Consider the following 14,543-nt stretch of genomic DNA (forward strand, 5'->3'; position numbering starts at 1 on the left):
GGCCAGAGTTTAAGGAAAATAAAAATGCAAACATTAGGCTATTTTTGCTCTATGTCTGGAGTGAATTGGTTGATTAGTTTGAAAATACTTATTTGATCATATTTGAGCTATACGCCTGCAGTGAAGTCCTAGTCTAAATGGGACATGAGACTGTAGATCAAAGCCATGTAAATTAATCCCACGCGACCCCTCTGCACTTTACACGAGAAAAACATCCTCCGGTTGAAAACAAGAAAAGGGATGCGGTGACTTTGAATAACAAACGCATGCACGCATTCCTGAAACGACATGATAACCAGGTCATTCATGATCTTTCAAGTGTATATAAAAACCGCGCAAACACTGCGACAGAACAACAACTCTGGAAAAATGAACGAGTTGTCTATTGTAATGTAAGATGTGCAGCAACTGTCACAGTGTGCGCGCTGCAAAGAGTAATGATAATGACAACAGTTTCCACAACAGCAGGTTATTGGTTTTGAACAAGCAAATTATTTCTTGTGTATTCAGTGAATAACAACCCTGCTTGTGTAGATAGGAAAATAAAATGAAAAACGAATTCAGACGGCTACATGAAAATGTGCACATATATACAAATTATTCAGCCAAAAGAATAGTATAAAATGCTATTATGAATCCAAACACACATTTGCAACAGTTGATTGTTAATTGCATTGTTGTGCTCGCATATAAAAATCCCTGCTGTGGGTCAATTGATGCCTTCCACTCTGTGATACTCAGATAACAACAGATATCTGAGATACTCTGAAAAGAAAAACAGGGCATAGGCATATATACCATATGATATGCTACTACTCTGATATTGTAACAAGTTATTTAATGCAACAATGTAAAAAAATGTCTGTAATTTTAACGGTAAGAGACTGTAAAAATGCTAAAGGAAAACATGTAAATTGATTAATGAGTATTTACCACTGATCTATATATATAACTGGATAGCTCATGACGTCACAACAGTGAAGCTACTGCGCCGCCATCTTGGTATTCCCTAACGTTCTGTATTTCTATCCGGTAGTTAAGTCTGACGTCACGCGTGACGTTTAGCCTCTTCCGGGTCCAAGCGCTCCGCTCGTCCAGATCTAATAACAATGGCGGAACCTGTTAATTTATTTACGATCACGTCCTACTTTAGTGATGCACCCTTGGCGGTCAAAAAGGGTTTAAAAAATGTGTCCCGCACCGACGTGGAATGTGTGTGGAAGAAGGCCAACACTCCGAAGGGGGACGAAATTGCAGCCAAGAGAGTGTCTGTGCTTAATTTGGTTGCTCCACCTGTTCTTAAGGCAAGTCTTAACTAGTATTCGTAAACTCTCCGTAAAGTGATGCGTAGTCGCATACTATGACGTTTACCTGCATTGATCCAATAAGCAGCGTTCATATTTGTACACAGAAGTATTAAAAAGCCGTGAACTTCAATTTGATTTTGTTACGGTTGATGTACAAACCTTGTTTGCTCACGTAACCGTCACTGCGGACGTCACAAGAGCAGCTCTCTTGAGACATATTTTGATAATTAAGATATTATTTTAATTAACATTTTATACTTTTATATTTGACTGTCATTCATATGATTTTGAAGCCTGAAAAGGAAATCATACCCTTATTTTATTATATGACTCAAGCTTGTAAAAATTTGTATAAATTAATTAGTGAGTTTGTATGGTAATAAATCATCATATTTATGAAACACCTAAAACAGGCAATTAATTGTCATAATCACAATTATTTGATTGATGCCTGTTATGCAAAACATGAGCTTATTGATGTCATAAAATATCAGTCTGCTCTTTTATTCCATCAGTTACTCCTGCTCGGAGTCTTCTGTAAATATTTAGTTTATACTTAGGGTTACGTCCTACTGAAGTTTAATGGTGCAACGCTCAATTATTTAGTAGTGCGTAAATTGTGACTTTGTGCTCATTTACGCCACAACTAAGCTAAGTTTAAACTTTTGTATAGCTGGTGCAACCGGCTCCTGATCTTTATATCAAACTTTTCTTTTTTCTTCTATTTTGCAGTACAAGCTTGCCCAGAGTTTTCTTAAGCCGTTTGGACTGTGATGCAGCACATGTTTCCTTGGCAATGAAGTGGAGGCTGATGTTTGTGCAGCTTTCTGCAATGCACTTTGAGTATGAAGATGTGATTGTTGTATGGTTCTAGGTTGAACATGTTTGCCTCAAGTTCCTTGAATGCAGAACCACCATGGAGATCCAGAACCTTTGTGGGGACAGAGATGGGCCTTGTGAGTGTGTGCTGTTGAAGAAATCTCTCAGCTGTCTTGCAGACTTTCAGGACGCTGTCTGACGGTCTTATAAATCCACCTCAGGACTTCATGTCGATCAGTGTGTTCATCTTGGGAAGAGCTCTCAACACTGAGTGCTGATAAACAGGTAGTGCACAGAATCATTTTCATAGTGGTTTTAACTGCAAAGCCTGCTATGTGCCTGCTATGTGCCTCTTTGAACATGGACAAGCTGGGACGACATACAGTGATGTTTTTCTCTGTGTCTTCTGTTTCAGGCTGAACGTCACTGCCTGAAATGCCAGCATATCAGAAGATGTTGCCTCCAGTGTCACTGTGCTATCCGGTGGAGAACTGTTGCCACTAGCTCTGATGGCATGTCTTGCTACCATTCTTTTGAAAGCTGACATATGTGGGATTGTTGTTAAATCCATTAGCAGATTTGTTCCCACATATCTGCAAATTTTTATTGTGTTGTTCAGTTTAATTCAAATTGTGTGTACTTGGAAGCTTTTGTTATTGAACAAATAAATATGTATGATTTCCTTGTGTGCGTATGTCAATAAACTTTTTTCTAATTATGATTTAAAAGATCAGGGGATTGTTGAAATAATTAAATTCTCACAAGCTGGTATGTACATATTCCAGAAATGAATGCAAATGGTTAATTCCATTAAGTAAAGGTAAATTAATTTATGTGTGTGTATAGTATAATATATATATATATATATATATATATATATATATATATATATATACACACACACACACATACTGTATATGAACTTGTGTGTGGCGTTTTTATATTTGATTCTTCTGGATTTATTCTGAAGAGGTACTGTGTAGTTACAATATCAACACAAAGCTAGTCGTTTTTATTAACAACTCTAACAACTTGTTGATGTCCCCCCAATTAGCTCACATTTACTATATAATCTAGTCAAAAATGGTTAATAATGTTGGCAAATTATGCAGTTGTATAATTTGTCAACATTATGAACAATGAGCATCAACAGATTTAAACTATGAAGGCAGAGAAACATTGCATCCTGTAACAATCTGCAGATGGATAACTTTGCTTTAAAAAGGGGTATTAATACACTTTGGTGTTGTATTTTTACTGTTGATTATTAAAGATTATGATCGTTATGCCCACTCTACATGGGGATAACGACTAATGTGTGCTTAATATGTACATAGTCATAAATTACAACCTGTGGGCACTTTAGCCGCATCCTTAAGTGAGTGTTGTTTCGCGGTTAAATGCTGCACATGCCGCGATGCCCTCTGTCGGTAGGGAATAGTAAGATGGCCGCCAGAGCACTTCCGGTAGCTTCACCTACTGCTGGCAGTTTAGAATTCTATGAGCAATCCAGTTATATATATAGATCAGTGGTATTTACTGTAAAATATACAGTACAGTTTTAAAATATATTTTAAAAGACAATAAAGTAGTTTTTACAATAAAATGTTGTAAAAATAAAAATTTTTAGATGTAAAAAGTATGTTTTTCCTTTATAATTAATGGTAAAAATGTATAGTGTTTAACAAGAGAGTAATATGTACTTTTTACAGTAAATTATTGTTAAAATCACAGTAAAAAACAATAATCGGGTGTTCCCAGAATTCCCTGCATGAATCATTATATTTCATTTTATTTTCTGGGAATAGTCATGTTTCTTCTTATGTTTAATATCAGTTATGACCTTTGGGATGTTCTGTGTTATATCTGATGTAGTTTAGTTAATGTTTACTGCATTATTTTAATTTCACATGTGTTACCCTAATGGTGTTTAGTGTTTGTGTGAGTGACAATGAGCACTATGGTGATTAACAATACATAATAAAGTAAATAGCAGATTTTTACAGTTTCAGAATGTTAATATCAATTTATGACGTTTTTTACTGTAAATTTAACAGATATTTTTTTACAGTGCCAGCATAAATTATGTAAATTACAACAGGTTTTAACTGTAAAATGTACAGGTTGTTTTGTAAAGTTGTTTACATTTTTACTGTATTTGTTTTACACAATTATTCTGGCAACCACAGCTGCCAGTCTTTTTTTTTTTTAAATAACAGGATTTTTCTTTACAGTGAAATTACATGCTCAAAAGCGCACACACATCTACTTATAAACAGAATGAACAGCGAGTCTAACATGGAAACATAGTTCCACTAATACAAAGAATGTACTTCCTTGCAAACCATCTTTGACAGAATAGATTTGTGAAGGGTTAAATTGGGCGAAAATCCCTGCTCCTGCCTCTCTTAAGTTGTGGCCTGATCAGATATGAACTCAAAGGGCTTTCCTCATCATGTAATAAACTGATGTAGTAGAGCCATAAGAAATGAATCTGTGTCAATGTCACATACTGCAACAGATTCAGGTGAATAGACATTATAGTGAGTAGCACTTATCCTGTCTTTTGCCCACTTTTACAGTAAATAGTCCAAAATGATATATACCTCAACCAAAAAGGATGCTGGTAAGGGACGAGCAGCAGAGAGTTCAGGCATTTAAAGTGACCAGATTTTTGTGACACTTACTTTCCATGCATTGATGCTGATGTCTACTGCATGTCTTGAATGTTCTCAGCAGCTCGGAAATAACATGTTTTTGGCCAGGATCAGATGTAGGAAATGGTTGTTATTATCTACTAGAAGTTTAGTTTATCAGGTGCCTACACAATGGATTACGCTTACTCCTACCTAAATAACTCCAACAGTTATACTAGAACATATGGCCTTTCCATTCTGAAGTGCATGCACTTCATTAGGGAAGCTGTGCTCCTGGTGTGCTTGCTTCAGGTGAAGAATATCACAGTCCACAAACTGTGAGGCTGGACAGATTGTAATTAGCTTAATTTAAATTTGCCCATGTTGTGTGGTGTGCTGGATCTAGTCAAGATTGAAGTACAGCAATATGAGCACAGAAACCAGATTTTCCTCACTTTCATCTACAGTCGAGACTAATGTAGATTGTATTGGTTAATATTGAGATTCCTGCTATAGGTCCCTGATTCCTCTGGCATGGCTGGGAAAGCATTTAAAGTGTTTTTCCTCTTATGTCATCAGATGTTTTCTGTTCGAACGCTACACATCTCCTAACATCCATAAAAAAATCTCTTTTCAATTGATCTCTATAAGTAGAGCTGTATTTCAGGCTACCTCTAATATAAGCAAAAGGATCATTAGTTATCTTCCATTTTCCCTTTGAACATTATCTTACTCATTAACTAAACAGGCCTATGGCAAGAGCATATATTTGCACCTTAACTGTTCAGTTCAAACCAAATCAATGAACTGAAGTTTATTGCTTTTCTATGGGACACACAAAGGTAAAGAGGACCTTCTACCAGAGCCCATCTACCAAGGGGAACCGACAAGGTTAGCAACAAACTACATAACGCTGTGGTTCCATAGACATTCGGTACACTAGTGGTACACTGGTGAGGAAACAAGAGGTTGTTCTTTTTGAATGGACGTATATAAAGGAGATGCTTCAGTGTGCTGAATAAACTGCTTTTGTGATGAAACATCTCATCACTTAATAAACTGACCGCCTGTCTGCTAATCTTCAACATGTTTTACACCAAACAATCCTTTTGGAATGAACTGTATGCAGAGTTTACTACGATAAAGCTGCACTTTATAAGAAGAGATTCAGACAATTTTGCGACTAGTAGGTTTCAGTTCATGGCTCTTCCCATTCATTTGAATGGTATCTGCAAACAGTGGACAGTGTCATAACACAGTAATTAACCATTACGCTCTCTCCTATGGTAAAAACGCAAAGGTTGTTATTCAAGTATAAAAGATCTCTGCTACTACAACCAACACACACTATAGACCTTATTCACGCTAGTGCCATCTTTGATTTTTACTGGGAATGACAACAAGGCTGTGGGGATAGACTTACAGGCGCAAATGGAAATAAAGCTGTATAAAGCTCCAAGATCACATATGATTTTCCACAACTCAGGTTGTCTGGAGTTCTTTGTATACTGAATGTTCTTGGCCAAATGTTTTATCAGTGTTTTGTCTGCGGAACGATCCAAAAACACTCAACTGCAGTACAGCCCACTGAAGAGACTGTAACTCTATCCCTCACAGCCTTGATGTCATTCCCATTAAAAATCAAAGATGGTGCTGGCGTGAATAAGGTATATAAAGACTTACCCTGCTGGCATCCCAGATGTGTATGACTTTTTATTCTTTTGCAGAACACAAATTAAGATTTTTAAAAGAATATTTCAGCTCAGTAGGTCCTCACAATAAAAGTGAATGGGTGCTCCAAAATTTTGAAGCTCCAAAATACACATAAAGGGAGCATAGAATTAATCCATATGACTCCAGTGGTGAAATACATGTGTTCAGACACAATATGATAGGTGTGTGTGAGAAACAGATAAATATTTAAGTCATTTTTATCATAAATTCTCCTCTCTGCCCAGTAGGGGGCGATATGCAAGACAACTGTGAATAACCAAAAACAAAAGAAGAACAATGGGAAAGTGAAACTGAAGTGGAGATTTACTGAGCAGGGAGGAGAATTTATCTACACCTATCATATCACTTCAGAAGACATTGATTTAAACACTGGAGTCGTCTGGAGCACTTTTATGTTGCCCTTATGTGGATTTTGGAGATTCGAAAATTTGACACCCATTCACTTGCATTGTATGGACCTACAGAGCTGAGAAATTCTTCTAAAAATCTTTGTTTTTGTTCAGCAGCAGAACCCCTTTAAGCCTGCTCTGAACCTTCTCAGAATCCTGTGTAAAGATGCAAAGCCCAGACTAAATGACTGCTCTGACTCCCCTCAGCACCTAGTATCAAAGTCAGTGGCTTTGGTTCTGTGAAAATGAAATTCAGCATCAGAGTAGCCTTAAAGGGGTAGTTCATCCAAAAATAATAATTCTCTCATTATTTACTCACCCTCATGATATCCCAGGTGTGTATGACTTTCTTTCTTAACCAGAACACATTTGAAGAAAAATTGGACAATATCTCAGCTCAGTAGGTCCTTCAAATGCAAGTGGATGTGATTTGACAGGTAAAAAAATCAAAGACAGTCAGCATAAACATCATAGATTTTAAATTGGTTAAATGAATGTCTTCTAAAGTGATACGATCGCTTTTTGTGTGAAAAAAATATCAATATTTAAGTACTTTTTAACTATAATCCAACGTTTCAGGTATGTTTCATGAGAGGTGGAGTTCACGTGGTCTCTCGTGTGACATATTTGCATTGCCATGATACAGAGTTCTCATGTTCTCCACTCGGCTGAGACATCCAGGATAAGCACACAAATGCACCACTTTGAAAAACATACTGATACAAATACAAATACATATCTAAACTAAAACCAACAAAGCTTCTGTACAGCATTCCTCCGACTCAGTTGCTCTCTGGGTGTTTCGCATGTGCATGTTTCACACGCCAACATGATTATGCCCCACGTGCATACCTCTGCTGACCAGAAGTGATGATTTAGAGTTAAAAAGTACTTACATATTGGTCTTTTTTGCACCAAAAGTGTTCGTATCGCTTTAGAAAACATTAAAAACATTTATACATTTAAACATGGTTTTATATTTCATATTTAAAAGTATAACTTTTCAATAATTTCATATTTCTATATTCAGAATCGTAAGATTTAAATATTCATCACATTATTTATGCATTTAGTTAATGCATTTATGCCTGCTCTGAGCAGAATTAATCAGCCTGTGTAAATTCAACTAAATGCCTCTTCAGATGCTGCTTCTGTGCCATCTTTGTTGTGTAAAGATGTGTAAAGCTTAACACACACTCTTCAGCCAGATAGTTAGTTCAACATAAATTTGATAATAAATAAATCGTATTTGGCTATCAATATTAACTATAAACGTCTTATTTTGGTAAGGGCCTTTATAAACCAACAGAAATGAATAAACCATAGAAATCAAATGCATGCAACCTAACTTCCCATAATGTTTTTATTTATTTTTTATTATGCAATATAAAAATAACAAATACCAATACAAAAAAAGAACAATGAGGGTTACATTACATTATGACAGAGCTTGTTCTAACTTCCCATAATGCCAAACTCGCGGAGAGCATTGAGGCGTCATAAGTGTCGTCATTTCCGTCAATCTCGAACATGGAGTCGAATGGTTTGAAGCTGAATTTCTGGGAGAATGGACCGAAACCCGGTCAGTTTTATTCATTCCCGGGTAACAGCAGCAGCACGGTTCCTGGTTGTGGACCCATCAAACACACACTGTAAGTTAATTTCGATATTGTGTTTATTTGTCGCTCAGTTTGCGGTTTCGATTTGCCTTCTCACTGCTGCATCATCATGGAGGAAAGTTGCTGTTTACACTGGCGAACAGTTTCCAGTGTATGTTGACGGCTTTTTGTTAATTATTATGCCATCTTGAATCCATTTTATATACTTTTTCCCTTTATCTGTTGAACTTTGTAAAAAAAAAGTACAATTTAAAATGTCCAGAGATCAGCTAGCTTTTTTAGCAATAATGCTAATGATTAGGCAATTATCTGAACCAGGTTTGGACCTAATATAAAACTGTAAAATATATGTAGAATAGAGTATTTTTTATTGAATTTCTACAGTTGTAATCATTGTAATTTAGTATTACTGTTGACCAATTGCGTTTAAAATAGTGACAAATACTGATAAAATAAAAATAATTAAATAAAAAATGGACACAATTTATAGAAATGCAGAATGTACAATAATATATCAGGTATTAAAATTTGCAAGTATAATACTGTTTTTTTTTTTTTTTTATGTAAACACGTGCCATGAAATCAAGTTTTTGACTAATTAAATCAAATGAGTTGTGAACTTTGATATAATTTAATTTGACTTTAAGTACTGCTGCTAACAAATGTCTTTGTACCAAATTTTAAAGGTGTAAAATTAAATTAAAATTCTCTCCTCATTTACTCACCCTAATGCCATCCCAGATCTGACTTTAATTCATCTGCTGAACACAAAGATTTTTGAAGAATATTTCACCTCTCTAGGTCCATAAAATGCAAGTGAATGGTGATCAGACATTTGTAGCTCCAAAAATCACATAAAGCAAACTTAAAAGTAATCCATACGACTCCATATCTTGAGAAGTGATTTGATCAGTTTGGGTGAGAAACAATATTTAAGTCTCTTTTTACTCTAAATCTCCACTTTCAGATGTGAAAATACACAGGCACCACATGTGACTTTCTGATGTTAAAGTGGAGATTTAGAGTAAAATAAAAATAAAATGTTTATCAGTTTCTCACCCACACTTATTATATAGCTTCTGAAGAAATGGATTTAACTACTGGAGTCATATGGATTACTTATGTTTCCTTTGTGATTTTTGGAGCTACAAAAGTTTTGGTCACCAATCACTTGCATTGAATAAACCAACAGAGCTGAAATATTCTTCTTAAAATCTTTGTGTTCTGCAGAAAAAAGTAATTCACATCTGGAATGGCATGAGAGTAAATTATGAGAATTTTCATTTTAGGACAAACCAGAAATAAATACACACTGTATACACTGGCGGCCAAAAGTTTGGAATAATGCACATATTTTTCTGTTTCAGAAGTAAATTGGTACTTTAATTCACCAAAGTGGCATTCAATTGATCATAATGTATGGTCGGGACATTACTGACATAAAAAACAGCACCACCTCTATTTGAAAAAAGAAATTTGTCAAATCTAGACAGGCCCCATTTCCAGCATTCATCACTCCAACACCTTATCCTTGAGTAATCAGGCTAAATTGCTAATTTGGTACTAGAAAATCACTTACCATTATATCAAACATTGCTGAAAGCTATTTGGTTCATTTAATGAAGCTTAACATTGTATTTGTGTTTGTTTTTGAGTTGCCACAGTATGTAATAGACTGGCATGTCTTAAGGTCAATATTAGCAAAAAAAAGAAGAAATGTCTTACTCTAAAAACTTGTCAGTCAATCATTGTTTTGAGGAATGGAGGATATACAATGCTTGAAATTGCCAAATATCTGAAGATTTCATACAGCGGTGTACACTTCAGTCTTCAAAGGACAACTGGCAGAGGACTAACAAGGACAGAAAGAGATGTGGAAGACCAGATGTACAATTAAACAAGAGGATAAGTACATCAGAGTCTCTAGATTGAGAAATAGACACCTCACATGTCCTCAGCTGACAGCTTCATTGAATTCTACCTGCTCAACACCAGTTTCATGTACAACAGTCAAGAGAAGACTCAGCGGTGCAGACCTTATGGGAAGAATTGCAAAGAAAAAGACACTTTTGAGACAGAAAAACAAAAAGTAAAGGTTAGAGTGGGAAAAGAAACACAGACATTGGACAACAGATAATTGGAAAAGAGTGTTATGTATCTTAACCCCATTGAGCATTTGTGGGATCAGCTAGACTTTAAGGTGCGTGAGAAGTGCTTGGCAAGACAGCCACATCTATGGCAAGTGTTACAGGAAGTGAGGGGTGAAATATCATCCGAGTATCTGGACAATCTTACAGCTAGAATGCCAAGGATCTGCAAAGCTGTCATTGCTGCACATGGAGGATTTTTTGATGAGAACTCCTTGTAGTTTAAGAAGTTCTGAACTTTTTTTTATGTATTTTTTTAAAAATTGTAATAGTAATTTTTCACCTTATTAATTTCCTGACTATACATTGTGATGAGTTGATTGCCACTTGAAGAAAAGTACCAATTTCTTTCCATAAGAGCAAAATCTGCACATTATTCCAAACTTTTGGCCACCAGTGTATATAAATGCATTGAAAACCTGTTTGTTGAATCACTTTTTTTTTTGTTTATCAGCAACCCCATGGTAACGGGCACATCAGTGCTGGGTGTGAAGTTTAATGGTGGTGTTATCATTGCTGCTGACATGCTCGGCTCTTATGGGTCCCTGGCACGGTTCCGAAACATCTCCAGATTAATGAAAGTCAACAACAGCACCATCCTGGGAGCCTCAGGAGACTATGCAGACTATCAATACCTCAAACAGATCATTGAACAGATGGTGTACGTATATAGTAATTTGTTTACAATTTGGTTGATATTTGTAAAAAATAAAAATCATGTATCAGGTTTGTATCGGTGTAAGGCTTCAAATTATTAACATATCAAACCAAGAAAAAGCAGAAGTGTGTTGTATGTTCAGTCTTTAAAACAAACTAATATTTCAGAGGGCAAGCTTCTAATCTGTGTTTGTTTAGGATCGATGAGGAGCTTCTTGGAGATGGACACGGCTACACTCCCAAAGCAATCCACTCCTGGCTCACGCGGGTCATGTACAATCGCCGCAGTAAGATGAACCCTTTGTGGAACACAGTGGTCATTGGTGGATTTAACAATGGAGAAAGGTGAGACCATTTCCATCCAAAAATTATTCAGTGTACCAAGTAGTTCCTTTTTTTGTTAGAATAATTTAATTCAGCTGTTTACGTTTTCTTAAAGCTGATGTAATTTCTGCGCCACCAAATTAAATTGCAAAAATAAACTGTTTTCAAAAGCACTTTCCGAATAAGCCTGTCAAACAAAGAGAAACGCCATTGGTCGTGTCAGTGTCTTTGTGTTTGTATAGAGGGGTTGCTCAACACAGGATTTTCATAGTGCCACAGAGACACAGTGCTAACAGTTACAACAAAAAAAAAAAATATGAATGTCTTCTAGTTGTCTCTGCGTATCATGGCTGGCTAGGTGAAATTATTTTAACACAGAAAGTTACATACTTCAGCTTAAAGTTTCATTGAACAATAATCATTTTTTTGTTATTTGTCTCCCTCAAGCTTTCTTGGTTATGTGGACAAGTTGGGAGTTGCCTATGAAGCCCCAACAGTTGCAACAGGATTTGGTGCTCATTTGGCTCAGGTAAGGTTTTTGAATGCTACTGTTGCTTTTGAAAATGTATACGCCTTTGAAAAGATGAGCTGCTGCACTCCTGATCCATCTTGGATTATATTGGTCTCAACAGTACAAAAGTATCTTTTAGAAAGTTGGATATTGGTGTATACATTTCAGTGGAGAATTCTAAGTTGGAATATCTGGCTGGTTAAATAAAGCTTAAATACTTTTGTCAGCTTTTCATCCACAAAGTCATGTAATGTGAAGAACTAAGTTATTATGTGAAGCAGTAGTTAATCAAATGTGTGTATATTTTTGCAGCCCTTAATGAGGGAGGCGCTGGAAAACAAGGTAGAAATTACAAAGGATGAGGCACGAGCACTGATAGAGCGATGCCTTAAAGTTTTGTACTACCGCGATGCCCGCTCCTACAACAGGGTAAGATGTGCTCTTTGCTCTCTTCATCAAGAGACAATTAATTGAAAAGATCATCCCAGATAAAACATTGTATGTGCTTCAAGTATATTTTTGAATCATTTAAAATGATACATTTTCTTGGGTTTTGGTATAGCATGAGATTGCAATTGTGACCGCTGAAGGTGTTGAGATTATCGGACCACTGTCATCTGAAACAAACTGGGACATTGCCCACCTGGTCAGGTAAAATGAAATTATTTATGATGCATCTTTGAATGAAAATGTCACATTTTCAATGGACGTTTATTACTAAGCAGTGAAACTCTGGATAACACTTACAATAAGGTTCCATTTGTTATTGTACTAAATATCAATGAACAATAACTTTACAGCATTTATTAATCTTAGTTAATGTTAATTAAAACATATACTAATACATAAAAAAAAAAAATACAAAGTTGTATTAGTTAATGCACATTAATTGGTATTACATTAATTACATAACATAAATAACATTTTTTTTAACTAACATAAGAAAAAAATGCTGTAAACTTGTATTAATAATTTGTTTATGATACCTAATGCATTTATTAATGTTAATAAATGGAACCTTATTGTGAAGTTTTACCAAACTCTGATATTCACTTTACACTTTTGCCATTTTATCAAACTTACACTAAATAGTTTTTGTATAGATAACTCTACAACTATCTGTATTTTACATTTATGTATTCTTGAAATGTCTTCAACTTTATATTTAGTGTTGCTTCAGTGTCATTCCAGGCTTTTGGATATAAATATCAGTGCTGTAAATACATTTACAGTTATACCATGATTGCAGGATCAGTTATTTTGACTCAACAACTGTTCTTTTTTTTATTGCAGTGGTTTTGAATGAGACGTCATATTTGGACATGCCCTTAGCACCACCAGATCATTATTGTATTGTCAAGACTATAGTTAGACTTGTTTCTCTTTTGTTATACATAAATGCATTTTCCAAAAGTTGTTTTCTGTGTCACCATTGTACTTTTTTATATTTAAGTTGTGTATAGATATTTAACATGGACCCATAACAATTAAATTAGGACAAACATCCATGCTTTGACCCTCAGATTAGTAGATTTATAGTTACAATCATGTACACAGCTGCCCAGAGTTTTAAAATAATGTGTCTTTAATATTGAAATCATACTTTTATTCATGGAGCATGCATGAAATTGAAAGTTAGAAAACACATGTTACAAATAACTTTAAATATACACTTTATTTAAATTGTTCCTCAGTGCTCAAGTGAAGATTCATTCATAGATTAATTTATCCATAATGATCTTTTATGATCGTTTACCATCAATTCTTAAGGTTCTTTTCCTCTTTCTTAAGGGTGACTTACTGTTTTCTTAACAATAATGGTTATTTGGGCTTTGCCATAACAGGTAAAAATGAATGCAGAAATAAAAATGATGCAAATGGTAATAATTCTATTTTATTTCTGTTTTTGATCAATCAGATGCACCAGTTTAATGAAAAAAAATTCTAAGTAGTACCAAACATTGGTAGTGTAACTTCTGTAGGTCTTAATTATTGGTAGTCAAGTACACATTCCTACACAGTTCATTAACTCTTAGTTTTAACTGACCATCATAAGAACTACAGTAATAGTCACACTAAGAAATACTTCTAGCTTTGATATGTTTGGAGGACCATGGTAATTTCTTTTAAGAACAACAAATAATACATTGCTTAAAATGTAACAACGCTTAATCATATAACAAAGCTGAAAATGTATACCTATTAAGTGTTTATTCATTAAAATATAATCAAATATGTTACAATATAGCCCTAAATACAGTTGGTAGCAAGATTTCAGATAATTTCCATTAATGCACATTCCGCAAAACAAATCAAACCTGATGAAAAGGGAAACAGTGATATACTGAAGTGAATAGTGTAACAAGCTGTAAGTCAAAAGAACAACATAAGCCATGATCT

The 14,543-nt window shown here is 35.1% G+C and overlaps 1 protein-coding gene across 1 annotated transcript; it reads left to right on the forward strand.

Moving 5' to 3' along the window:
* Positions 1–8,398: 8,398 nt before the first annotated feature.
* On the forward strand, positions 8,399–14,034 carry LOC127650691 (proteasome subunit beta type-4-like). Its single transcript, XM_052136284.1, has 7 exons — positions 8,399–8,537; positions 11,106–11,312; positions 11,507–11,653; positions 12,080–12,161; positions 12,456–12,572; positions 12,706–12,794; positions 13,437–14,034. The coding sequence occupies exons 1-7, from the start codon at positions 8,416–8,418 to the stop codon at positions 13,447–13,449; spliced, it is 777 nt and encodes a 258-aa protein (XP_051992244.1). The 5' UTR covers positions 8,399–8,415; the 3' UTR covers positions 13,450–14,034.
* The last annotated feature ends 509 nt before the right edge of the window (positions 14,035–14,543 follow it).

This window comes from Xyrauchen texanus, chromosome 10 (assembly GCF_025860055.1).
Source record: "Xyrauchen texanus isolate HMW12.3.18 chromosome 10, RBS_HiC_50CHRs, whole genome shotgun sequence".
Taxonomy (NCBI): Eukaryota; Metazoa; Chordata; class Actinopteri; order Cypriniformes; family Catostomidae; genus Xyrauchen; species Xyrauchen texanus.